This window comes from Prunus dulcis, chromosome 2, assembly GCF_902201215.1.
Source record: "Prunus dulcis chromosome 2, ALMONDv2, whole genome shotgun sequence".
NCBI lineage: Eukaryota > Viridiplantae > Streptophyta > Magnoliopsida > Rosales > Rosaceae > Prunus > Prunus dulcis.
In genome coordinates, this window is record NC_047651.1 from 24,433,266 (window position 1) to 24,460,713 (window position 27,448).

Genomic DNA, 27,448 nt, shown 5'->3' on the forward strand with positions numbered 1-27,448 from the left:
GCCCACTTGAAATTATAATTTTTTTCCTTCTCTCATCACACATTTGATGTATTAGGGACCTATCATATCAAATCACAACATAGAAAATCAGGTTTCATGCAGAGCATTAGCACCTAAAATAATGAAGGAAATATTCTCCAAAAAAAATATATAATGAAGGAAAGTGTTACATGAATTCAAAGTTCAAACTGAATAAACAAAACAAAACTCAAGAGCTTGAAGGAAAATGCAGGAACTTGTTCTGGGCCATAGAGCCTCAACCAGTCAAAACTGAAACAAACCCATTTCGAGAAATAAGTACCACCACTTACCCAGCCAGCTCATGAGATCCGTGGAATTTGGTTTCCAAATGTTAAATCAGAAAACATGGTTGTCAGACAACTACAAGGAGGAAAATAATGGTTAAAAAAGAATACTGTTACAGAGACACACGAGGAGAAGGAGAAATACAGAGGCGATCAAGAGCCAGAGGCGCACCAGCACTACTTGTGGTACGGGTCGGGTATTGACAGCCCCACCATCTTAATCTCGCGGCCATTTATGGAGTCAGCTGCAAGATTTTCTGCTATCTTCGTCGTCCTCTTCGTTCTCGTTGGCGCCCTTATTTGCACGCGGCTGCTTAACTACAATGTAAGTCATGCATGATCATAACATTCTCCGACACCATTGTTTCCAATAATTCTTTTATTTATTTATTTTTCCAGTATTTTATTTCAGTGGTGATGTCTAGAACTGGGAGGAACAACGGCATTGTAATCGATGTTGTACATCCGAAAATATTATTCACATAAAAATGTTTACGTGTTATGTTTTAAACTGAATAATATTTGTCACTTATCATGTCATGTCACATTTTAAGCAAGTTCCCTAAATAATTGTTCATCTTTCCACATTTGGTTATTTGCTATATAATAATTAGTAAATATAGATAAAAAGTATTAAAATGTGTTAAAAATAGTTATCTACCCACACGCATTAGTGATGGTCAACTGTGAATATATGATAAAACCCGGGCCATTCATTAGTAGTTAACAGGTCATTATTGAGATGATCTTTGTTTACGTGGTGCTCCATGTCACAGACAGAGACTCTATTTGGAGCTACTCCTACTTCAGCTCAAGCCAGAACATCCCAATCGTACCCTCACAAAACCGGTGAAATTCCCAAGAAGCCCCGGCGCAAATTCGAAATTCCACTCAACTGCCCTGCTTACGACCTCAGGGGAACCTGCCCCTCAAACTATCCTACCACATTCCACCCGGAGCAAAATCCTGAGCGTCCATCACCACCCACGTGTCCAGAATACTTCCGTTGGATACATGAAGACCTGAGGCCATGGGCTCGCACGGGGATCACAAGGGAAATGGTAGAGAGGGCCAATCGTACGGCCAACTTTAAGTTCGTAATCGTGAATGGCAAGGCTTACGTGGAGCAATATGAGAAGGCGTTTCAGACCAGAGACGTTTTTACGGTGTGGGGATTCCTACAGTTGTTACGGAGGTATCCAGGACAGGTGCCTGATTTAGAGCTGATGTTTGACTGCGTTGACTGGCCAGTCATTCCATCCCACGAATATAGCGGGCCTAACGCCACGGCCCCACCACCGTTGTTTCGCTATTGTGCGGATGACAACACACTCGATATTGTCTTCCCCGATTGGTCCTTTTGGGGTTGGTAAGACTTCTTGACTTTTTTTATTTGGAAATTAAGTTTTTCATTGATTGAGATAAACTAACCAACAACTAGTAGAGTGGTATTTATTTTTTCAATATTAAAAGAAATTCCAAGTTCGAATTCTCTATTCCCAAACAATGTTGACGGTCCAAAAATAAAGGAATATACCCATTGTGTGTGTGTGTTTTTTTTTTTTGGTCTGAGGAATATACCCATTTTTTTAATGTGAGTGAGTGTGAATTTGCTAGCTTCTGTCACAAATGACATGTAGATTGCTCTGTTCCTTGTGTAGGGCTGAAATAAATATAAGGCCATGGGAGGTTTTGTTCGAGGAACTAAAGGAAGGCAACAAGAGGAAGACCTGGCTAGAAAGAGAACCTTATGCTTATTGGAAGGGAAATCCAGATATTGCTGAGACCAGGCAAGACCTCATCAAATGTAATGTTTCTGAGGAACATGACTGGAACGCTCGCCTTTATGCTCAGGTTTGCAACATTACCTAGCTATCTCCTTTTGCTCCTCTACTTTACATTACAATTGTAGTTAAGTAAAATTTAGGTTAGCTCATATGTAGTAGAACAGAAAAAAGAGAGAGAGAGGAGAGAATCTGACATTGTTGTCAAAAAATCGATTGCAGGACTGGGATCGAGAATCGAAGGAAGGGTACAATAAATCAGATTTGGCAAGCCAATGCATACATAGGTTCCAAGATCCCACTATTGCAGTGTTTATTTGCCTAACCATTTACAAGTGCGCATCTGAATTATTTTCATTGCAGGTATAAGATCTACATAGAAGGGTCTGCTTGGTCTGTCAGTGAAAAATACATCCTGTCCTGTGATTCTGTTACCTTGATAGTAAAACCCCATTACTACGATTTCTTCACAAGACGTTTGATGCCAGTAGAGCACTACTGGCCGATCAAGGACGACGACAAGTGCAGGTCTATTAAGTTCTCTGTTGATTGGGGCAACACTCACAGGCGAAAGGTAACATAACTCCTTTAAGGATTTTTCAATGTTCATATTTCTTTTTGCATTATTGCTTTTTCATTGGTTTCTTCAGGCACAAGCAATTGGAAAGGCATCAAGTAATTTAATTCAAGAGGAGCTGAAGATGGACTATGTGTATGACTACATGTTTCATCTTTTGAATGAGTATGCAAAGCTCTTACAATTCAAGCCCACCGTACCTAAAAAAGCCGTTGAGCTCTGCTCGGAGGCAATGGCTTGCCAAGCAGAAGGAACAGAGAAGAAGTTTATGCTGCAATCTCTGGTGAAGGGCCCTGCAGTCAGTGAGCCATGCGCAATGCCTCCGCCTTATGATCCTTCATCTCTTTTTGCAGTGCTTAGGAGAAAAGAAAATTCCATGAAACAAGTTGAAACATGGGAAAGGAATTACTGGGAGAGTCAGAGTAAGAAATCATAGAGAGGGTTTTTTTAGTTTATGTATACAAGTTAATTATTTTTGAGTACTTACAGCTCAACTAAGTTTTTATGTATTATTCATTCCTTTCTGGATATTATTAGCAGAAAGATTTCCCACTAAGAAAATCTATCAGTATTTTCTGTTTTTTTTTTTTTCTCTTTCTTTCTATTGATCTTGATTTCAGTTGTGCTTTGTGACCACTTTGAAATTATTATATGGATCATAATTTTAATGGTGCTTCAAATTAATACTCAATGATTCTGTATTTGAGCTGGCTTCAAGAATTAAACTGTTGACTTGGATATTCCTGAAGTTGAAAACAGAGATGATATATCTCTTGTATTGACTAAATTGAAGAAAATGTTGTAAAAAGTTTGAAATTGATAAAAGAATTCATAATATTACATTAAACTACATGGTTGGTATGCAACCCCATACAACACAGAAGAAAAGAAGAAAAGAAGAAAAGAAGAAGAAGGAATTTTGAACAGAAAAATGTTAAATGTAAAATGTTTAGGGGAGGTGGATGAGTTTGGTTGCTTAAAGAGCTCGGCTTTTTATAATGTCAAGGCTGATTTCGCTAGGATCAGTTGCCTGCAATTCAACTTGAGTGCCATCCAATTCCCTCTTGAATCTATCTTTGGAGCTTGCGTACACCATCTTCATTCTCACCTTTGATGTATCAGGGGACCTATCAAAGTTTCATGCATAATATTAGCACCTAAGACAATGAGCATTAAATTAAATAACCAAAGTTTTGCACTAATTATTTAATTACCATGCAATGAAGAAAATCTTGCTTTTCTGGCAGTTCTCGACAGTGGTGAAATCAAAATCAAAGACAGCATAGCGACACTCATCGGCAGGCAGGGATGCCGCGAAGTCGTCATATGTTTCTTCTTTGGTACCAACCTTCTCTACCACCACTTGTTGAATCTCAATCTTGAATATAATGTATCGATGGTTTCTCTTCGCTTTTAGCTCCAAGAACTTGAGTTTGCATTCATCACTCACAGCCATGCCAGACGCCGCCTGCCCCAACCCAACATTCATTTTAGTTTTTAAGCAACAACTTACAATAATATATATAACAAAGCAGCAACAACATTCTTACCTAGCCAAAGAAAAGCTGAATTTCCACGAAATTATACAAGTATAGAACAAGAAAAATTTATCCTTTTATTTTTCCGTGCAATTTTCAAACGATATCCCATTCAAGGTAGGGTACTGATCGAAAAACCATTCAGATCATCCCCCAAGAAAAGAAAGGAAGAGAAAAACAGAAGTTTAAATCAATATGTTTAATCAAAATTGTTACATGCTTGCATCTTAACCATTCTCATTTATTAGTTTGTAAGTGTATCAAATTTTCTGCTCAGCGTCACAGAAACATTGGAGATGAGAATTACATGAGAGAGAGAGAGAGAGAGAGAGATACCATTTTGTTGTCCAAAAAGAGACAGGGAGTGTGTAGTGCGAAATGAAGAAGAAGAAGAAAGAGGAACAGAACGAGAGAGATGCAGAGTATAGCAGACGGATAGATCCTTATTTTTGGGGAGCCATGAGAAGGAGCTCAGAAAATTGCGGGGAATAAGAGAATTTTAAGGGACAAAACAAAGGTTGAGAATTCTCTGAAGCTTCTATGGCTTATCATATACACAACTAATCATCTCCTTACGTTTTATATTGATGTATGATTGCTTGCATGCGCAACAACTACATACTCTTCTTTGGTTTTTTTACCTTGTTTAAAATGATGACAGAGAATTGGAGGATGAATTGATTCAGATAAAATGTAAAGAGCAAAAATAGAAAACCTATTTAAAGTTTAAAGGCCATCTTGATATAATGATATTATGAGTGTACACTAAGTTTTTAACATACAATACAAATGAAACTCAAAACAAATTATGCTAATATATGCTATGAAGTCAAGGTTATACATTTAGAACTACGAAAATAATTTCTGAAGACTACTGAGAATATTTTGGACTATGGCAAAATCGTGGATGGTGCCAACGCAATGCAACACAGCTGCGCCGTGCCATACAAAGGAAAGACTGAAAATTCACATGAATTTCTTCATTCGTGAGCCATCATTATCCAACAAAATTCACTACTTTGGGTCCCTGTTTCTTCTTTGATTTTACAGGACTTTCTTGCGCATGAGAAGCAGAACCAACTATATCAACTGACTCGTCTGTTGCACCACCACGTTTCTTATCTACGAAACTGAAATCATCATCAAGATCGTCTCCACTCACAAGTTTGGTAACCTTTCCTCTTGGCCTTTGATTTTCATTCCCTGAAAAAGAAAGGGCCACTAAACTAAGTACAATGCCAACTAAATCAACTGATGCAAACACACTTAACAATATATTTGAACGGAGGAAAGAGAATACTTCATAATATATCTGAAAACACCACGGCTTTCATACTTGAAATTATGAGAAGGTGGGGGGGAGGAACTGAACTCAGTTTTGTGAAAGTAGCCTAATTCCTACTAAAGGCTATCTAAAACCAGCCCTTGAATTAAAACAGCCAACTTCAAAAACAAGATTGATACCATCTAATTTGACAGCAGAATTCAGTTCATCTTCAGAAACACGATAAAGGTCATTGTAGTTTTGCCTAATCCCAAGGGTGTCAGTGTATTCCGCTAAGAGAATGAAATCAGGGTTGCAATGGAAAGGTGGGTATTTCTTTCAACGCCTCTAGGATTATAATCAAAACACTTAAAACATATACCTCAATTTGAGCATGCATGTCAAAGTAATCTACTACTAATTTCTTGGTGAGAAGATTAAAAGTCTAAACAAAGTAAATTGAAGCTCCAAAGAACTACAAGAACAGACAAATTCAGGAGTACCAAGGGAAAAATTTACATGAGTGAAAAGCTCCGCCAACAGCCATTGAATCTCTGTTGCCTTTGTTGGGACAATCTCTAGCCAAATGTGTTACGCCTCCACAAATCTTACAACTACCACCCTAATAAATGAAATTCATAATGGGAAGTTTCAGAGTTTAATAATGGAGGATATTAGCTAGGATAGCTCAAGCATGAATGAATAACATCTATATCCTGAAAACTTTGATATCTCCGTTAAGAATATAGGCAGTCATGTTGTGGAAAATTCAAAACCACACTAATTCACCTTTGGATAAATCCCATGAGTATTTTTAGAGCAGTCCTTGCTTAAGTGACCGGTCTCGTTACAGATGAAGCACTTGGCAAATTTAGTTCCTCCTGCATTACCAGATAAACAAAATGAATAACAACGCAATGACATAACTATAGAGTAAAAAAGATATCATCACCAGATTGACTCATAAGGCTATAGACCTCTGCATTGTTCATGTAAACTTCAAATGCATGTGTGATACTCCAGTACACAAACACACTCAAGCATAGCCACTTAAAAAATTTCTGCTCACATCATCCGAATATTAAACAAACTTGATGTAACTTAAAGGATGAGAAAGATTACCTTCTTGAAGAGGTAGGGGGCAGGTAGATAGTGAATGCCCAGTTTCCCCACAATTATAACATAACTTCACAGCCACGGTGTCATCATTCTTGTTAAGGCAATCCTTGATGCTATGCCCACGTTGTCGACAATACAAACATATCTGCAAGCATCAAATAATCGCAAAACACATGAACATCGGTCGGATCCAGTCCACACCATGAATAACCAATTTAAAATAAAAATTCAATTCTATTAACTTCTGCAAAGGACCAAACAAAGACCAAATTTGATTCAAGCTCTCACCAGATTTTCCATTACTAATAGCTATAAAAAAAACTTACGAAGACATATGCATTTGTAATCCTTTTTCCCTTTTTTTTTCAGGCATTAACTTCTGAAATATTCAGAAGCCATAATGTACATGATTGGTTCACCATTTTCGTACAGAACCCACATAAAATTCGACAACATAATCAAAGTTCCATCATTTAAAAAATTACCAAGATAAAGAAACTCAAACTAAATCAGAATCAGTACTACCCAACAAAAAACAAAACAAAACAAAAACAAAGTTCACACCTTGTGCTTGTCCCAACCAGCTCGCTCAGGGCAAAGCTTGGCGATATGGTTGGTGGCTTTACAAATGAAACAGCTCTCCCCAGGCCTCATACCAGGGACTCTAAGTGGGTGTTTGCTATGAGAAGTTTTGGTGGGTTTGTCTGGACCATTGGGTGCTTTCTTGCGCCTGAACGTGCTCTTCTTTCCCTTCTTCTTGCTTGGGTCCTTAGGCGGCGTCGGCTGTTTAACCAGTTCAGGGTTTTCTGCCCTGAATCTCTTGCGAGCATCTCTCTGTCTTTTGCTCACCATATTGTCTGAGAAGCCGAAAACGAGAGCTTAGGAGTTTCGGAGGGGTTTGGGGGCACACAACAAAGGGTTCAAGAAGAAGGATAATCCCCTGCAGTCGGTACCGTTGTATGTTTCTTACGTGTCAAATCATGATTCGGTTAACTGAAAAGTCAAGGGAATTCCTTAGATTGAGTAATTGACCCTGCCTGTGGGCTCAGGGGCCTCTCGGGTGCTCAGGTTGGCCCAGTTAACCTGACCCAAGTCAGGTGTTGAATGATTCCTAAATAGCGGCGAGACTATAATGCCGAGGTTATTTACGGGCTACTCACTGGCCTGTAGATTGATCAAGTGGCTAACATTAGTATCCTCTTTATGCTACAATCGGGTTTACATTACCCATCACAAAAACGGCAATCCGGAACTTCTCTCCCATCTCTCCCCTTTGCAAGGTCAACACTGATGGTTGTCGGAGTAGAAATACTGGAATTATTGGTGCTGGTGGTTTATTACGCAGCTGGTGCTTGGGCTTAAGGGATTTTCTGTGAAAACCCAACAGTCAACACCCATCCCGCCTCCTCTTCTTCCGGCGAAAACCCAACAGTCACAACCATCGCACTCAAACCCAACACACCACAACCTACTCCATATCCAAATTTTGGAGAGAGAGAGAGAGAGAGAGAGAGAGATTTAATGTTTTTTCTTGGTTTAATGTCATAGTTAGCATTTTGATTTTGATTTGGGGGGACTCTGTTTCTGTGTTCATTAAAATTTTGTGCAGTGGGGCTCTATTTGTTATAGATCTCTGGTTGCTCTGTCAAATTTTGTAGAAAAGCTGGGTTCTTTAGAACATTCTGTGGTATATATATATATAGAGAGAGAGAGAGAGAGAGAGAATAGTTGGGTTGGGGATCGATGGGGTGGGTTTGCTGGTTTCTTTTCTCGGTTGGCTAGCGTTGGGGCTGGAAAAAGGAAGAGAGAGCCGCGCGGCTATATATTCATTCAGATGGATTTTGAAAAAGGAGCCGCGCGGCTATATATTCATTCAGATGGATTTTGAAAAAGGAGCCGCGCGGCTATATATTCATTCAGATGGATTTTGAAAAAGGACACTAGTATAGCCGAGCAGCTATACTATTTATTTTTAAAAACTTTTTTATAAAAGTGGCCCAGTATAGCCGAGCGGCTATACTATTTATTAAACAAAATTAAAAAAGGACCCCAGTATAGCCGTGCGGCTATAATAATTATTTAAAAACAAAAAAAAACCCTGGTATGGCCGCGCGGCTATAAGATTTATTTTAAAAACTTTTTATAAAAGTGGTCCAGTCCGCGCGGCTATACTATTTATTTATAAAAGTGGCCCGGTATAGCCGCGCGGCTATACTATATAGTAAAAAATTAAAAAAGACCCACGTATAGCCGTGCGGCTGTACTATTTATTTAAAAATAAAAAATAAAAAGGGCACCAGTATAGCCGCCCGGCTATACTATTTATTTAAAAAAATAAAGCATTCCCAGGTATAGCCGCTCGGCTATAATATTTATTAAAATTAAAAAAAAGACCCAAGTATAGCCGCTCGGAGATGGAAAAAATAAACATAACGCTCATGTTCTTCACTGCCCACATGCAATGCTCCATTGCTCTCACTGTACGCAACAATGGGATTCAATTCTAAAATCACTGCTAGCACAAGACCCAACTTGCATCTCATTCTATGCACCAATTTTTCTGTTATTGACTGGCCCGAACTTGTTGAAACTAGGCCGACAAGTCCACGCCCAGATGGCTCTGCGTGGGCTCGAACCTAATGCGTTCCTTGGGTCCAAGATGGTTGCAATGTATGCAAGCTCAGATGATACATTGCAACCAGAGGTCTATAACAAATAGAGCCCCACTGCACAAAATTTTGATGAACACAGAAACAGAGTACCCCCAAATGAAAATCAAAATGCTAACTATGACATTAAACTAAGAAAAACATGAAATCTAAACAATAACCAGATCAAGATGCTCTCTCTCTCTCTCTCTCTCTCTCCCCAAAGTAGGTTGTGGTGGGTTGGGTTTGGGTGCGATGGTTGTGACTGTTGGGTTTTCGTCGGAAGAATAGGAGGGGGGATGGGTGGTGATTGCTGGGTTTTCACAGAAAATCCCGTAAGCCAAGCACCAGTTGCGTAATAAACCACCAGCACCAATAATTCCAGTATTTCTACTCCTACAACCATCAAGTGTTGACCTTGCAAAAGGGGAGAGATGAGAGAGAAGTTTTTTTTTTTTTTGGTTCTGAATAAGAGAGAAGTTCCGGTTGTAGTTTTTGTGATGGGTAATTTTAACCCGGTTGTAATAAAACTATAATTTTAAAGCTGAATCGTTCATTTTAATTGGATGGTTGTTTATATCCCGCAAATAGGCCCGCATATTAACCTCCTCATTCTAGCCGGTCCCCTTAACCTCCATTTTCAATTTCAACACATTTTGAGTTGGCCCTTGGGCCTGATAGGACTTAGGCTATGTTCGATCTCAAGTTCAAAAACCATCTCATGTACATGAAGATCTATCCTTATAAAAAAATAAATTATAAATTCGATTCTTTCATCGTTAAACTCTAATTAGCCGCCAACTAATCTATCGGATTACCACCCCATCATATTATCTATGCATTAATGACACTACTTAAACGTCTCATAAGTATTATCCCATGATATATAAGTTTTTCTCTTCAATTCTCGTCCACATTGTTCAGCGCACTTCTCAATTTATGTGCTTTGAACTCTTCTAGTCGGTTAAAGATATGCTTTGATAAAAAATAAAAAAAACTACTCCAATATCAACCTTCTAGCAACTTCAAAGAATTTCATATTTGCAAAGACACTTAAGTGCCAAAACTAGAAGGCTCCTCCCTGACCTTATATCCAAATATGAGATTCCAATCTTGGTCAATACTTTAGTGTATTTACACAAATTTAATTTCACTAAAATTTTCCTCTTAATTTTGCCAATAAATTGGCTTGGTTGTCTCCTTTACTCGATTTTAATCCAAACAAATAAGTGTATCAAGAACTTTGAAGGTGTGGTGCCAAGAACCTTAGCCACCCCTGTCGTTGGTGGCACGTGGACGGTGGAGCCCTCCACCACCAATAGGGCAATGGCATTGCTCAAATCAACACGATGGGTTTGCTTGGAATGGCCGCAAACTAAAGCGTAAGCACTGAAAACATGTCAGAACGTTTAGACTCTTTGTCACTGCCCTCTTGCTAAAAGCCGATGATCCCCTCTCTCAAAATATTATTATTCCTTTGTTGGAGGGTAGGGTTGGCATATCTTAGTTGCTTACCTATAAAAATGATGGGTTTCTTAGCTTTGTGACCAAGGGTAGAGTGATGGCTACACTTGATCTCAATTCATGTCATTTTTGTAATGATGATGATGATAATTACAATGCTTCGCTCTCTTTTGGGTTTGTTCATCTAGTTATATGGGGCCACTTCTCTAATGTTATAGATTGAGTGAAAGCTAAGGTTGGTATATATATCTCATGTCATGCTTTATTTTAGTCTCCAAAAATATAAGAACCTTGAAATGTGACAACTAAACTTCTATTCCATAATTCTGTCATACAATATATTTTTTATTATTATAAATTTTTCACTTTCCAAAATTCCTCAAGTGATAATTTAAATTATCAAGATAGAGATTCAAACTTGATTATAAAAGAACGAGATCACTGTTCTGGCCAATTATATAACCAATGAATGCTGCTTTTGAATTATTTTAGCTGATAAAACTAAACACATAACCCATATGTATTGGAAAATGGAAAAAAGAGGAAACACACAAACTACAAATATATAGGAAAACCCTCACCAATTTTTTTAGTTAAATAAATTACCTACTAAATTCGTTTTAAGTGCTTATTGTCAACAAATATTTGTTTGATTTGATGTAGCAAAATAAAAAATTGTGTGAAGTACTACTCACATGACCCTATCCAGTCACGTGTTACCGGTGCGAACCTCATGTGCAGTCTGCAGACTCTCACTGCCTCATCCAAACCATCCAATATACGTTACCCCACTGTGCCGCTGGCGCGTGACCGTCAGCCACTTCACAACGCGTGAAATCCAGTCCTCCAATCGTTTCCCAAACGTTAAACACCACATCCTCTGCAACCCCACCAAGCCATCCGGTACTCCCTCACATCGACACGTCAATCTAAATTGACTTCCACGCAGCCAACCCGATCAACGTCTCATATTCCCTCTGGTCCCTACCATTTACATACCAGATCAACCCCTGCTGACACTCAAAATTACAGGTTCGCTTTTCAAAATTTAAATTCCCACTCAAAACAAACGGCGCCGTCAAGTTCATCCGTTATCTCTCCCGCTATAAAATACCCCACGTCACTCCTTCACTCTCCAAAACCCTTCATCTTCTTCCCGATCATTTCTCTCTCCTCGAACCTTCTCCTCAGTCCAAATTCCTCTCTCTCGTCAAACACAGTCACTCTCTTTCAAACGCGCTTCAAAATGCGTGAGATTCTCCACATCCAGGGAGGCCAATGCGGCAACCAGATCGGCGCCAAGTTCTGGGAGGTCGTCTGCGCCGAGCACGGCATCGACTCCACCGGTCGTTACCAAGGCGACAACGAGCTCCAGCTCGAGCGCGTCAATGTCTACTACAACGAAGCCAGTTGCGGGAGGTTCGTCCCACGCGCCGTCCTCATGGATCTGGAGCCAGGCACCATGGACAGCGTCAGATCTGGACCGTACGGCCAGATATTCCGGCCCGATAACTTCGTGTTCGGGCAGTCCGGTGCCGGCAACAACTGGGCTAAGGGTCATTACACCGAAGGCGCCGAGTTGATTGATTCTGTTCTCGATGTCGTTCGGAAGGAGGCTGAGAACTGCGACTGCTTGCAAGGTATTCTTCGAGTTCGATTTTAGTTGCTAGATCAGTAGATCCATGTCCATTTTCTGAGTTTTCGAGTGTTTGGATACAAGATATAATTATTATCGTAGACTCTTGGTTATGAATCCAAATTGACTCTGGTTGGATTAACTTTATATGGTTTCGAGTGTGCTAATTGTTACCTAATGTACTAGTTTGGCAACAGGTTTTCAGGTTTGCCACTCTCTGGGAGGAGGTACCGGTTCTGGAATGGGAACGCTTCTCATTTCCAAGATACGAGAGGAATACCCGGACCGAATGATGCTCACCTTCTCTGTGTTTCCGTCGCCAAAGGTGTCAGACACCGTCGTTGAGCCGTACAATGCAACTCTTTCGGTTCACCAGCTTGTTGAAAACGCAGATGAGTGTATGGTTTTGGACAACGAGGCTCTCTATGACATTTGCTTTCGAACGCTCAAGCTCACCACTCCCAGCTGTGAGTTTCTTCTTCTTTGGGTTCTCTGCCCTGTTGAATTGTAAATATGGATTTCATAGTTCAATTTAGAAAAATCTATGTTATTCTCTTATCGGTTCAGCATATATCTATTGAAATTTTGACTTGGGGAGTGAATTGTTTATATTATCCCTGTAGTTTGTAGTGAAAGAGCAGATTATTCAAATTCTATATACGATTTCACCATATCAGTTATGCGCCTTGGGCTTATAATTATTGTGTGCTTTTCTGCATTAACTATATGTGGTTGAGTCCCCTTTAATTGATATTGTTGTCCTTGGTTTTTGGCTACAATTATAGAAATTATACAATTGGACTAGCCGTTCATAGTTATACATGCAGACACTTGTAGCCTTGTGCTTAGTGGTAGGAAACTATTTGTTTGGCACAATTGCAATTTTAGTTTCACTTGTGCACACTAGCTTCTTAGGGACTTCACTATTTGTTGCTCCATTTTTCCTTTAAAAATTGTATTTGAGATTGTGTACTTGAGTATATGCAAATGGTTCTCTTGTTTGAACTGCAACTAATCAAACTATGCACTACAAGGATAATATTGTAGTCCTTATTATAATTTGCTGATAATGTGAAACATGACATAATCTGAACAATGGTTTCTACTTGATTGATTCAGTTGGGGACCTCAATCACCTGATTTCTGCTACCATGAGTGGTGTAACTTGTTGCCTTCGTTTCCCTGGTCAACTCAACTCGGATCTCCGTAAGCTTGCTGTCAATCTGATTCCATTCCCGCGGTTGCACTTCTTCATGGTTGGGTTTGCTCCACTTACATCCCGTGGATCCCAGCAGTACAGGGCCCTTACTGTTCCAGAGCTCACTCAACAGATGTGGGATGCAAAGAACATGATGTGTGCTGCTGATCCGCGTCATGGACGGTATTTGACTGCTTCAGCTATGTTCCGTGGCAAGATGAGCACCAAGGAAGTCGACGAACAGATGATCAATGTGCAGAATAAGAACTCATCCTACTTTGTTGAGTGGATCCCAAACAATGTCAAGTCTACTGTTTGTGATATCCCACCTACTGGTCTGAAAATGGCTTCGACCTTCATCGGCAACTCCACTTCCATCCAGGAAATGTTCAGGAGGGTGAGTGAGCAGTTCACTGCCATGTTCCGCAGAAAGGCTTTCTTGCATTGGTACACAGGAGAGGGAATGGACGAGATGGAGTTCACCGAGGCAGAGAGCAACATGAACGATCTGGTTTCCGAGTACCAGCAGTACCAAGACGCTACAGCAGATGAGGAAGGGTATGACTATGAAGATGAAGAGGAAGTTCAGGAGGAGGCTTGATCTTGAATTCTCGGTCTGTTCTCCTTTTGCTGCAGTTATGTTGTGGATTTATTAATCTGGTTTTGTTCGTTAGTAGCTTATTTGGGGTTTGGATTGCTGTATTCTGGTCAATTCCTTGGCCATTACTGCATGTTTGGCTTTAATTTTTTTTAGTTCTCCTTAGTTTTTAGATGGTATTAGTGGTCTGAAAATATGTGAAATGACTGAAAAATGTTAATTGATGTCTATGATACATGAGGATGGTGTTTAAGTAAAGATTGCGATGATTGAATGCCTTTTGTTTGATGGTGGATGGATTATATATACATGGCCTTTGGTTTCTGAGTGTTGATCTTTGTTTTTACTTCATCTTTGCATTTAAAGTCGAGAAGAAATAGATTGTATTGAAGCCATGTGAAAATCTGGCAATGAATCAATTTCTTTTTGGTATTGTTTGCATGTGCCCACTGTCGCAAGCAGGTGCTGCCACTCGAAAGGCTGCAAGATTCTTGTCTTGTGGTCCTTGAAGGCTGCTGCAAGTTTCCTTCTCTTCCTCATCCATATTTAATTATTGCTTCTCTATTCTCTCTTGTACAATATTTGCGCAATAAATCTGTCAGTGGAATAAAGCCGTGCATTATATTTATATTTATATATTTCATAATAAATTCAAGGAGGTGGAAAATAGAAGTTTTGCTCAATTAAAATTGAAACCACCAAACAACCAATTCCTAAAAATAAATAAATACGAGTAATTGTCAGTTCAATCTCGCAAGCCCAATCCAAAGCCCAACCTTTCAAATGAATGTGGTGCCAATGTACCACTTAAGTTAGTTTAGAAATTAGATTAGATTTCTGCAAAGAACCAAGTGGTTTCGAGCAATTGCTCTTTAATGAAAGCTTTTTGGTTTGAGTCCTAATATTCGTGTTGTATGCGTGAATTAGTCAATATGAAATTTCCTCCCCAAAAAAAAAAAAAAAAAAGGATTAGACCCGTGACCTAGAATAACAGTTCTATGCCCCACTTGCACAGCTAAACACACTTATAATTTAACTTAATCTACAACCCACTTACCTAATTTTAGTTAACCTTTTAGTTTTTGGCACCATACTACATATTAAGGTATGGTCACTTTGTTGGCCAAAACATTAATGATGGGCTAACTTTCTTCTCAACTATCGATGGAGAAAGGAGAAAGAATATCCTTACCCTCAACTTTGGCCTTCTTTTTCTAAGTATACGCTTATATACTTCATTTTTTGAGATTGGTTTGACTAAACTCGATACAATAATGTTGCGAAACGCATATACAGTATACTGTTCACATTTGCTTCACAAGTGTTATTTTTTTATAATAAAAAAGAAAAAAATAATCTTCCAACAATCACGCAAAATCCAACAAGCTCAACTTTTATGAGCGAAAAAAAGATATAGGATTTTAAATTCCATTATTAAAGCATACAACGGTAGATGACTATTTCTAGAACACGATTACCTTAATTGTACCACACAATAAATCTACGTAGTATTTCTGAGTTTACAATATACTTATAGTATAAATTTAAATAAAACACATTGATATTTTGGTGTAACATGAAAGCCTGGGAGGCTGGAAAACTCAGCCCCATGAAACCTCATGTATGGAATGATAGTGCACTTAGTTATAGTAAGGAGGCTGTGCTGGAGCAACCTCTGTTGGTGTGGATGCTACCAAATTGGCTGACTTAATTGGTCCGGGTGCTACCAAATTTGCAGGGTGGATTGGTCCTGGTGCAACAAATCCAGAGCTACGGATCTCCGACATCTGTCGACGAGCATTTGCTCCTTGTGCTTCACATAATTTCGGTAGAAATACCCCTACAAGCAAAACACCATATAATTAATCAACGTTAAATACTATTAAAATGAATAAATAAATGTGGTGTTTGGATCGGATTCACAGTCTGAGAATATAAATATGTACCTTCACCAGCGGCAAGATTGAAGTAAAGGTCAACAATGTTGGGGCAGGTGTTGTAGCACTGAGGGGAGCAAAGCTTTTGGGTGAAGCGAGACTCCAGGAGAGAGTCTGAGCAGATGCCATAGGATTTGCGGTCAAGCCCACAAGACTTGATGCACTGCTCACTCTCCACCCAGTCCTTCAATTTATCTGCCTCAATCTCTGATGTGCGGCACGTGTATGCTTCCTCTCCGCTTCTCCGCACATGCTTCTCAAGCACACAGCGTTTGCTGGACGACGACACAGCGAATGCGCATGTGTCTTGGTCTAGATCCTCGCATGTTATTGCTCCTGCATGCAAATGAAACTCATTAGAAAATTGGTTGGTAATGAAATAAGAAAGTTGGTAATTAATTATGTAACCATAAACCAAAACAAACCTAGGGTGGCTTGCACACAGACGGCAAGGGCAAGAGCCAACACAGAAAGGGTCTTCAAGCTCATGTTAGAAGCCATGTATTTGTAATGAAAAAGGATAGAGGATGTGGCTAATTGAAGGAAGCTAGGAGGAGGAGGAGGAGGAGGAGGAGGAACGTGTTTGTTGGGTTGTGGAGATGCATTGGTGGGGAGGGCTATTTTATAGTCGTTTGAAGAAGGACTGTAGAACATAGAAATTGTGAAAGGTGGATTTAATTATGATTCTGAAGAAGAGATGGTGGACTTTGATTGTGAAAAAAAGGGGCACGAAGCCTAGTTTAGATCCTAGTGAACAGACAGGACCCCACGAAGGAGGGCCGTGTTCGAGAAATTTCTCTATCAATGACCTAATTGCAAATTTAACATACTAGTCAATTACGTGGCAATTTGTGCCCGCTATCAATGGCGTAGATGCATGGTTGTGTTGTGTATATATGCGTAGTACATATACCAGATGCCACATTGACGTCGTTTATGTATACCTACAGGCTACATGCATGTGAAAACTAGCTCTCGATACCTGATTTTCCTTTTAATATTGGCCGGTATTAATTTTTAGTCTCCGTTATAAATTCCTAGTGGATTATGATATGCTCCCTTTAGTTTGGTTGCTTTGCTTGCACGCCAATATAGAATATACCAATTGATGATATTATTGCACGGCAAAATGATACGATATAATTTGTGCAATTTTTTACTATATTTTGCTAATCGTATTGGTCATCCATTAGACACTATCATTTTCTTTGAAGTTCGGTTCAAAACCATAATAAGTTATCAATACTTAATCAACCCAATTTTCTACCCGAAAAAGAAAAACCCACCTCATATATATTAGATTCTTACTTTAATTTAATCAACTATATTCATGACTGTATTAATTGAAGTTGACTAAATTAACGATAAAAAAGTGCATAAAGATAAATTGTATGTAAAAACCAATAGATACTATTATTTTGTTATCCTTTCAGCAAATAGTGCCAACCAATAAAATAGAAAAGTTATGTTAACAAAAAAACAAGGAAAGGCATTAAATTTGTCTTAAACGATATGGTATATACCTATTAATAATGAAGTTGGATCTAGGCTGCCTAACTTTGAGTTGTAACTTGTATTGTAAGTATATGGTATGTATGTCACTCTCCAATATCCTTGTGAGTGGCATTTTGCTTTACATTATTCACGTTGCCTAGTTAAGGTTCTACGTACGCCATTAGCTCCTAAATTTAGGCGAAAACAAAATCAACAGACAAATTAGCACGACATTTGCCACGTATCACGTATACCTGGCACAACCATTATGATTTACATGCCTCTAATATTGTCGTTGTTTATGTTGTTAATTTTGTCCTGATTTCACATGGTTCATATTTCATCTACAAAATCCGGTCCTTTTTTGGACTGATCTGAAAACCGGTCTATGCTATAATATGTTTAAAAAAAACTTGAAACACATGCAAATAGAACTACTCCGACAAAAACAAAAAATGGTTTTCCCACTTTGTTGGCAATCGGCATTTGGAAGAAAAACGCAGACTGGCTTCTGTCTAGACTTGTATTGTGGAAGTCTGGAAGACCAAAGCAAACGCCTTTGAAGAAAGCTACACCTAGTACCTACAAATTACAAATTACAAATTACAATCACAATGTAATGTTTTTCTTTTTACACGAAATGATTGTTAATTTATTTAGCTTCATTAATTTCAACCCGAGATGATTATGTTCTCCTCCGTGGTTTGCGGAGTCAAAGCTTGAATTTGTAGGTAGACATCTTTTGAGATTTTTTAATTTTATTTTTTCTGTTATTTTTAGGGCTTTCCATTACTCCATAGACTACGGGCAGAGAGAGTTTGTTATATCAACCCACAAAGACATCAGTTTGGACTTTTACTCCGAATTTTACGAGTTTAGTCGCATCCCCATATATAACGACTATTTCATGAGTGATTGTGGTGGGGGCGGAGGAGCCATGCTCTCCACAATTCTTTGAATTTTTGTTATTGTCCAAATTTACTGTGGAAAAAAAGAAAGAAAGAAGATTCAACAACTTTATATCCTGTTCACCTAGAACTAGAAGCTTCTATTTTATTTAGAATGCAATAAGGTTGGTAGTCAAGTGGAAAATGATCTTGATTTGCAAACTAGAGGTTTTACGTTTGAATCCTCATGATATTTTGGTTGTGTGCGCGTGAGGAAACCCTCCTCTCCTATAATTTAGACTATCACTTATACTAAAAACAAGAGAGTACCATTACTGATTAGAAAGTTGGGTAGACTTGCAGGAGCGTTTCTATGTTAACGGCATGTTGGGCAGCTTCTCTCCTCTTGTCTTGTCTGCAACAACGTCTCCTTTACTTCTCTTGACATATAGACATCAACTTCTCCTCTTGCTAGCAACAATTATTTTTCTCATTCTCTCATTTTTAATTATTTTATATATTTCTAATTTGAAATTGAATATTCTAGGGTTTAATTAGGAATGAATTAAAATTTGGGAATTTTGTTGAAATGAATTAGAGCTTTGATTTTAGGAATTTTGTTGAGATGTTTGATTTGTGGTTGGTATTGTTGAGATGTTTGATTTGTGTTGGCATGTTTAATTAAATGCATTGATGCTATTATGAGAATTGGTTTATTTTTGTTGAGATGTTTGATTTCTCTTCTTGGTAAAATCTTTCCAAATCTCTCATTGTTGAGCCTCAAGTTGAAAGAGTTGAAAATCAAAGAGTTGCTGATGATCAAGATTTTAATATCAATTATCTTAAGTGTGATCCAGGTTTATGTTGTCTAGTTTTATTTTTTTGTATTTGTTAAACTTTTATTTATTGATAGAGATGCATTTGAAGGTAAGGCTCATTATATCCCTCTAACTATGTATATCTTTATATGTTTATTAACAAAATCCACTTGTATCGTCGAGTTTAGTATATAAGTTTTGCTCAGCAAGCTTTCGAATCCTGGAACCACCACTACGGACAGGCCACCACTGTCTCTGATTCGTGTGTTGGTCTCGGATGGCCTACCTTGTCCTCTAATTGGGCCGGGCCGAACTAATCGGGTTTTGACATGGGTGTAGGCCAATTTTTCAAACTGTGCTTAGTTTAGCTGATTCCCTTTTGTTGTACTGTTTTTGATTCGTGAGCCAAGGGCCACGTCTTTTGTATCTCCTTTGGCTCCATTGGGCTGTTAGTGAAGCGGATTTAGACCAAAAATGAGAGTGTGGGCTTCTACTATTGGGCTCTTGTGGGACTGGTTTGGGCTTCTACTTTTCTCTCTCAAGCGAAAAGCCTTCTCTCCAACTCCAATGCTATCCTATTACATTTTGTTTTTTCAAAGTATGTTATTTTCTTTCAATCTTTACGCATTCATGTATTAACAAAAATATTAGATCAAATGCGCATATATATATATATATACTTGAGCAATCTTTATACACATGTATAGCTAGCCAGGTGTGTGATGGTGACAAAATTCTAAATTTAATGTTTCAAGAAGGAGAAGATGAATTTTTAGCAGCAATCATAAATATCAGAGACCACGATGGCCAACATGTCAATTCTCATTTGAACATAATATCTAGCATATATGTATATAATTCAGACAATCTATTTGTTCATATATATATAAATATCCAGGTATATACATAGTTTTCCCTGACAAAAACTACTGGGAGCTTAACAAACAAACATGTTACCGACAATGAAAAATAGTACGATTCATGTTAGTGATGCTTTGTTGTTCTTTATTGATTATTATTCGTTCATGAATCATGTGGGTTCCTTCTCACCTGCCATGTCTATCTATGAACATCATGTACATACATGTGTGTGTGTGTGTACATATATATTTGGGAAAGACAAAAACAATCAAGCAATTGCATCATCAGACATCAGACAGAGTAGTTCAACAATCATGCATATATATAGTCCACTCGGCAGGCCCATGGGGCAAGAAAATATCCGACAATAATGACTGTTTTTAGTGCTGGATTTGTCGTCGATGAGACATATTCATGTTGGTTTTTTGCCTCGGTCAGATCAAATCTAATTCAAGATTTCTTGTGTAAGATATTTTACAACTTGTTTCAGTGAATTTAAAACACAAACAGTTTCTTGTCATGAATGAATGACAATTTAATAAGGTCATAAATGGATCACGAGATGCTCCATCTTTGGCCCATGGGTCATCAGTTTCAGTTCAGGCTACAGCATGCATGTTGAATCAATTATATTAATCTGTGCGGAATGCTCAAGATCAGATGGGAAGTTTTATGAAACAATTTTAAATTGGAAAACTAATTTTAACAAGCATAAATTTTGTGGGTTTCCCTGTTTCGTCTTGATTTTGATCTTCAAATCTTGACAACCAAATTAAGAAAATAGCAGAGGAACAACAACAATCAATCACCACCACGAGGAAACAAAAGTATCAAGTTACTCATCAGAATAATGATGAGCCATGTATTCATCAAGTTGTGCTTATATATATAAATATATTATTTGCACAGGCTCTTTTGTGTAATTCAGACAAGTGAGCAAAATTTAATTACCATATATCGTGAAATTAAGCACTGAAAAAATTCAGAAAGGAGGGTTTTGTTTCAACTTTCTTACCTGGATGAACGAACCACATGATTCATGAACATGATGATTTAGAGCTGACGACGGAAACTTCCCAAGGGATCGCATCGATCCAATATCAAATATCTAAACTCACCATGTTGATTTGGTTGATTAGATCAATGCGATCCCTTTGGAAGCCTCCACCTGCACTCGTTTATAAGATATGCATACTCCAAAACTCTCTCATGAAACAGCTCTCTCATATATCTGCTTGCGATTCAAAAACCCACCCTTTGTTTGGAGGAAACGTGATATATACTGACGTGCATATATATATATATATATATATATATATATATTTACATATGGTGCCTTAGCTAGTGGTCCTGGTTTTGGGTTTTGGTTTTTGAGTTATTTTATAAGAAGGGTAAATGTTTGGCTGGTCCTGGCTTCTTTTATAGATGCACAAATCTGTTGTGTTCTGTTCATGCATTTGGTGTGATGAGAAAGTTCGCTAGCTTGCGTACTTGTGACTCGTGAGAGACTATTATTATTCGAGTCAAGCGATGCTTCTTTCTCTACCAAGCTCTGCTTTTATAAGCCCTCAGAGAGCATAGATCCCGCTCCTGCGTTCATTAAAAATTCTTCGGTGTTATGGATATACCGTCATATAGTGTTACTAATATTGTAACACGTGTATTTATTTATTTATTAATACTACATTTTGTGTTAATATCATATCAATTATATCATTCACACATACTATAATTACTTACGTAACAGTGACGATATAATGACGAGACCTAAATAGTTATGCCTATATTATTCCGAAAATTAGTGATTAAATGGAGCCTACGGCATTGAATCCGTTCAAATGTTGTCAATCGCAAAACGGGTATGTTAGGGGTAAGGGGGACCGACAAGATAACACGGGCATGGGCACTTGCATTCCGTTGCATGGTTATATATGTAGATGGCAGCTAAAAGTTGTAATCAAACAGCTCTTCTTGCCAACAAAAAACTCAGCATATTCCCTATAAGATAATGACACGTTCAATCGATCTAAAAAAAAGATAATGACACATTCCTTCCTTCTTAATTTCTAATATAATTCTTCATTATTCTTAAGTATTATTATTTTTTATGATATATATTTTGTCCATTTTAGAGTCCTTCTATGGTGAGGTGTCATATATGAATTATAGATATGAACGTTCATATGAGTCATATAATTTATCTGAATAGTAATTTCACTTAAATTTAATGAAGACTAATATAAAAATCCGCATGAAAATTCATATATGACACTCTTGAATTTCGTCCAGTTTGATTTGATCCCTTTTTGAGTCTCTGCCATCCAACTTATCGACTCAGGCCCACTAACGAGTGAAGCTCGGGCCTAATTTTATCGGCGCGCAATAGCCTACCCAATAGGGTTTGTTGTCTTTGAATTAAAAATTAAAATAATAAAACGGTGAGCATTGATCACTCTAGGGAGCTGCAACTCTCGCCTGAGGCCTGCGTCTATGGTTATTATTTCCCGCCTATCTTTGTCCGCTCTTTCGCTGAAGGAGGAGGAGAAGTAGGCAGAAGAAGATGACGCTGACCCAATACGGCATCAAATATGCCGTACACATCATCACCTCCAACTTCGGCAATCTCGTCGCTGTAACTCTCTCTCTTTCTCTTCAAAGCTTTTACCTTTTTCTTCAAATTATGGGTAATTATCATTGATTTTATGTATGTGTCTGTGGTTGCAGAAAGTGTGTGAAAGTCTACTAAGAAGAGGACACTTAAGCCTGAAACAGCTAATTGGGTTCACAGAGTTGACCCCTCAGCAAGTCAAGAACTCTCTCCTCATTCTAATCCAACACAATTGCGTTCAACCCTTCTCCTTCGACCAATCCGGTGCGTCTCTTAACCCTAAACTCAGCTTCTGTTCTTTTCAATTTTCATGTGGGGTTTTGGGTTTGCTTAATGAGTGAATTTTTTTGTTTGCCTATGTGGTGATGCAGAGGGGCCAAAAGTCACTCAGTATATAGCGCTCTTCGATAATATAATCCACCGGGGGAGGTTTGCCAAATTTCTTGCTGTTGTATCCCAGGAACTCGATACAGATGTTGGTTTCTTTGTTCTTTTTGTTTTTGGTTTGGTTTGTTGTTTTTAGGGTGTCATCGATTCTCTGATTATTGCCTTTCCTTCATTTGTTTTCCAGCGTGAACTAATTCTCAAGGATTTGCTTGAGAATGGTAGGCTTACACTTAAACAAATAATTGAAGGAGCTGAATCAAGTAAAAGTCAAGGTGAGCCTTTTATCAATGTTTTAGTGAAATTTTTGCTTCAATTTAAAGTTAAGTGGGAGCATTGTGACTAAGTGTACGGTTCATGTGCTTCATTCCTACAACTTGGTTTCTTTTTTTTTCCTCCAACCAGGAGATTCTGCAGATAAGGATTCTGTCCAGGAAAGCTTTCTTAAACTTGTGAACGCCCATTTTGTTGAACGCTGCCCGGCTCCAGAACCAGTTCTTGGACAAGCTACTAAACAAGAAGGTCCTGCAAAGAAGCGAGGTGCTAAGTCTGCTAAGGTAATGTTGTAATAGATAATTTGTGTCGAAGATATAGATTATGCCACAGGGAGGGGTGATCAGGTTTGATTGGAAGTTTGTCAGCCTTTATTACTGGACTGGATGAAAATGAAGGTTGCATTTTTAGTGGACATCGAGTTGTATTGTGTTCGGATGGTGTGATTTCAGTCTCCTGTCAAGTACTAGTCTACTTTACAGTGTGTCTAATTAATCATGCTAGGTAACTCAATATTAACTTTACCTATTTATTGATTGTGGCATGTGTTCAGGTCGATATATATATATCCTGTGAACCAAAAACTCAAAATGAAGACCCCATATATTTGAACCAAATCAATCATACAAGCCCTATAAAATAAAGATACTCAATTCATATGCTAGCAAAATTAAGAAAAGAGTTATCTACTTTAAAACCCTCTTTAGTTGCGCATGTGTTAATTTATTTTTTAAATTGCAGATCTTTATAATTCAATTTTGGAACTTTTTCAGATGGTTGAAGTACCCGAGACCATTGAACAGCGTGTTATAGCAGCAGCAGCGCCTCCGGAAGCCATAAGATTTTCAATTATGATAGATTCTGAAGCTGATGCTCCTGGAGGAAAAAGTGATAATATGAGTGTTGGGGAGAAGGTTGGTATAGGGATTGTCATTTCTATATACCAGGGATAGTTGTTCTAGTTTGCAGTTTCCTGGAAGGTACCCTATTCTAATATGCTATTTTCTGAATTTATAGCGAAAGCATGCTACTTTGGAGTTTGATGCAGAATTTGAGTCGAGTGATGAAGTGGTTCTTTGGCGTGCCAATTTTGAGGAATTCATTCGATGTCTAAGGCATAAGGTTGGTTTTCTGTCTGTTTTTCTGTTTGGATTATAATTATCTATTCATACTGATATGGTACTGCATATTCTGTCCATGTGTTCTAGGCTTGCGTTGAGAATGTGAGAGCACGACTGGATGATGAAGCTGCAGTTGTCTTAAGAGCAATGCTTAAGGCAACTAGAACTGCAGAGAAGAAAGTTAAAACAGAAAATTCAGGTAAACTGGATTTTCAGATTCTTGCATGCTATAACATTAAAGTGAAGCCTTAATAAATGAAATCAGGGAGCAGTAGTACCTGATTAGCCATTTGCCTACCATTGTTCCATGCTGTCTCCTTAGCTCATAGTTTTGTTGATTTCTTTTGCAGTTCCTTTATCACTTAATACCATTTATGAAGAGGTAATAAACAGTGAAGCCGGTCGTAGTTTGACCATGGGTCGTGTCAGAGATTCGCTCAGCGGGCTTTGTGATTCAAGCCAAGAAAGAGACGTGGATGAAGACGAGTCATATAGTGTTGGTACAACTCCCTCTCATACAATTTTATATATTTTCAAAACTTGAATTCTGGTTTTTATGTATCCTTTATCTTTCGTATGGATGACCTAGTGATACATTGAATATTGCTTTTACTCACACATTTGTTTCTTGTTCAGACTTGAAGAAAATTCTTGAGCTAGCTCAGGATGATGAGGTTTTTTCTGATTTTTGGTCTTATCAAAAATATGAAAATAAATCTTTATTTACCAAGACAGATGTCTAAGTACATTTCCTTTTCTGCAGGTGGAGTTAATTGTTTTGAAAAGATATGGGAAAGATGCTTATACAATGTTTAGAATACTGTCACTTGCCGGTCGTCCAATTGAGACGGATAAGGTAATAACATTGCTATGGGTTCCTCCACTGGCAACTGAGAAAATTTCGTAGACATCAGTATAATTTTTTAAAATATCGCTCTTTTATTTAGTTATTGAGAATACTGAAAGGAACTAAATCAAACCCAGCAATCTCTCTCTTGTAAGAGTTTAATGTGACAGAATATTGCATGATAAGTTCCTATATAAATTCTCTCAACTTTCTAAGATGAATTATTCAAGTTTGTTGTGGTTGTTAAAATAGTGCATCTGTTACTTCATTTTCTTATTCCAATACCTCTTTGTAGATTTCAGATATGTCACAGTTATCGCTTGTTGAAAAGAACGAAACTCCCAAGATTCTCTATAACCTGTGGAAGGATGATTACTTGCATATGGAGGTAAAGCAGTTGCCTCTTTTACGTACGATGCATGCACACCCATACACATACATACACGAGTAGTGTATTTATTTATTTATTTAGTTTTGCTCTCCATGACAATGTTTCATATCCTTGCAGAGATTAGTTGTAACAGGAGCTAGACAGTCACAGTTCTTGGTGTGGAGAGTAGATAAACCCATAATTTGGAAACATGTTTTGGATGAGATGTTCCACACTGCCTTGAATTTAAGTCTTCGACTGGCTTGTGAGGAGGAACGATTCAAGGAGGTTCGTAAATACGGGCAATTGCTTTTTTTTTATTTTTTAAATTTGAATTTATGGATTTGTTTCTTTGTTCTGGAATACGGGCATTGATGCGAGGAAAATTTGAATAGTGTACATGTAGTTTGTTTTCATGTGTCGTGGTGATTCTTTGCAGATTACTGATCTCCCAGCACACAAACTTCTCGGGGAAATGGCGAAGCAATGGCAACTATACAGAAATGTCATTTTAGTTTTGCAAGCATCCCTTTTGAAGCTTGATGATGCTCTCATGCTCTTCCATGATTTCTGAGATTGTAGACGGCTTCGTTCCGACTCTAAATTAATAAATATTATTTCCAACTTTCTGATCCCTTGTATATCCACCCTTGGTTTTATTCTGGTTGGATCGGCCTTTCAGTTTGCTGGTCTTTGTCGTCTAAGTAAATAATCAAAATTTGAAGAGTGTAGGCCTGGTAACTAAAAATTTGAAGAAAATTACATAAAAAGAAGTAATATTAAGAATCTTTAGCAAGAATGAACTTCGACCATCCTCAGAAGGCCCGGCATTCTTTATCGCCAGGTTTGTTACTTCGTTTTGTACCAAATTGTAGCAGAAATTTATCAGGAAAAAATAAAAAAAGCTAAGTTACCAAATTTTTTATCTTTTTCAGCAGAAATACTGCAATGCACTTGTATCTGTGTGATAAAACATCTATATACAGTAGGGGTGGCAATTTCGGATACGACCCGATACACGACTCAAAACCCGCACGAGAAATTAGCGGGTTCAACCCGCACGATAAAAAAACAGGTTAATTTCGGGTCAACCCGTTCTGACCCGTTTAATAAACGGGTGGGTTTCGGGTCAACCCGCTAACCCGCTATAATACCTATCTAACCCGTTTATTAAACGGGTCGTGTCACGGGTCGTGTCACCCCGTGTACAACCCGCTAACCCACTAAAAAATAAAGACAAATGGAGATTTCAAAACACACACAAGGGGTTTCGAACTCCTACCATCTTCATTTCTCTCAAACACCTTATCCACCATGCTACAAACAATTTTGTGATTTTATAGTATACCTTTTGATATTTATAATATTTCTTTTTCTTTTGTGTTTTCCTTTCTTTTCGGTCTCTCTTCTCCTCTTCTTTTTTTTTCCTTCTTTCTTCTTTCTCCCTTTTTTTTCTTCTCTCTTTTCCTTTCCTCTTCTCTCCTTTTTTTTTTTTCTTCTTTCTTTTCTTTCTCTTTAGTTTTCTCTCATCTCTCTTTTTTCTTTCTTTCTTTCCTTCTATCTTCTCTCTCTCTCTCTCTCTCTCTCTCTCTCTCTCTCTCTCTCTCTCTCTATTTTTCTTTCTTTCTTTTCCTTCTCTCTTCTCTCATCTCTCTATCTTTTTTTTTTCTTTCTTTTTCTTATATTTTCTCTACTCTCTCTGTTTTTTTTAATTTAA

At 38.0% G+C, this 27,448-nt stretch overlaps 5 protein-coding genes and 1 long non-coding RNA gene across 7 annotated transcripts; 3 read left to right on the forward strand and 3 right to left on the reverse strand.

Annotated features, from left to right (window-relative positions):
• The first annotated feature begins 220 nt into the window (after nt 1-220).
• Nucleotides 221-3,210, forward strand: LOC117619137 (protein O-glucosyltransferase 1-like). The gene is made up of 6 exons (XM_034349005.1): nt 221-630; nt 1,082-1,674; nt 1,967-2,159; nt 2,312-2,376; nt 2,453-2,663; nt 2,740-3,210. Exons 1-6 carry the CDS (start codon nt 541-543, stop codon nt 3,100-3,102), a joined length of 1,515 nt encoding a protein of 504 aa, XP_034204896.1. The 5' UTR covers nt 221-540; the 3' UTR covers nt 3,103-3,210.
• Nucleotides 3,211-3,459: 249 nt separating this feature from the next.
• Nucleotides 3,460-7,576, reverse strand: LOC117619969 (actin-depolymerizing factor 7). 2 transcript variants are annotated; one of them, XM_034350046.1, is made up of 6 exons: nt 7,152-7,576; nt 6,591-6,732; nt 6,258-6,349; nt 5,984-6,090; nt 3,881-4,159; nt 3,460-3,793 (listed from the first exon to the last, which is right to left on the reverse strand). In XM_034350046.1, the coding sequence occupies exons 1-6, from the start codon at nt 7,437-7,439 to the stop codon at nt 3,643-3,645; spliced, it is 1,059 nt and encodes a 352-aa protein (XP_034205937.1). In that variant the 5' UTR covers nt 7,440-7,576; the 3' UTR covers nt 3,460-3,642. The 2 variants fall into 2 exon arrangements, with proteins under 2 accessions (XP_034205937.1, XP_034205936.1); XM_034350045.1 differs by lacking the exons at nt 5,984-6,090; nt 6,258-6,349; nt 6,591-6,732; nt 7,152-7,576 and adding an exon at nt 4,541-4,773 and having other exon boundaries at nt 3,881-4,134.
• A 4,236-nt stretch (nt 7,577-11,812) lies between these two features.
• Nucleotides 11,813-14,463, forward strand: LOC117617609 (tubulin beta-1 chain). The gene is made up of 3 exons (XM_034347054.1): nt 11,813-12,339; nt 12,533-12,802; nt 13,455-14,463. The coding sequence occupies exons 1-3, from the start codon at nt 11,946-11,948 to the stop codon at nt 14,132-14,134; spliced, it is 1,344 nt and encodes a 447-aa protein (XP_034202945.1). The 5' UTR covers nt 11,813-11,945; the 3' UTR covers nt 14,135-14,463.
• Nucleotides 14,464-15,508: 1,045 nt separating this feature from the next.
• On the reverse strand, nt 15,509-16,755 carry LOC117619263. Its single transcript, XM_034349175.1, has 3 exons — nt 16,494-16,755; nt 16,078-16,404; nt 15,509-15,971 (listed from the first exon to the last, which is right to left on the reverse strand). The coding sequence occupies exons 1-3, from the start codon at nt 16,720-16,722 to the stop codon at nt 15,772-15,774; spliced, it is 756 nt and encodes a 251-aa protein (XP_034205066.1). The 5' UTR covers nt 16,723-16,755; the 3' UTR covers nt 15,509-15,771.
• A 2,636-nt stretch (nt 16,756-19,391) lies between these two features.
• Nucleotides 19,392-21,638, reverse strand: LOC117617208. The gene is made up of 2 exons (XR_004584307.1): nt 21,144-21,638; nt 19,392-19,842 (listed from the first exon to the last, which is right to left on the reverse strand). It is a non-coding gene; the product is annotated as an uncharacterized LOC117617208 (long non-coding RNA).
• A 909-nt stretch (nt 21,639-22,547) lies between these two features.
• Nucleotides 22,548-26,372, forward strand: LOC117620019 (DNA-directed RNA polymerase III subunit RPC3). The gene is made up of 14 exons (XM_034350107.1): nt 22,548-22,760; nt 22,853-23,000; nt 23,108-23,211; nt 23,308-23,395; nt 23,526-23,677; nt 24,167-24,307; nt 24,411-24,515; nt 24,602-24,713; nt 24,865-25,014; nt 25,151-25,188; nt 25,278-25,370; nt 25,657-25,749; nt 25,870-26,019; nt 26,171-26,372. The coding sequence occupies exons 1-14, from the start codon at nt 22,689-22,691 to the stop codon at nt 26,303-26,305; spliced, it is 1,581 nt and encodes a 526-aa protein (XP_034205998.1). The 5' UTR covers nt 22,548-22,688; the 3' UTR covers nt 26,306-26,372.
• The last annotated feature ends 1,076 nt before the right edge of the window (nt 26,373-27,448 follow it).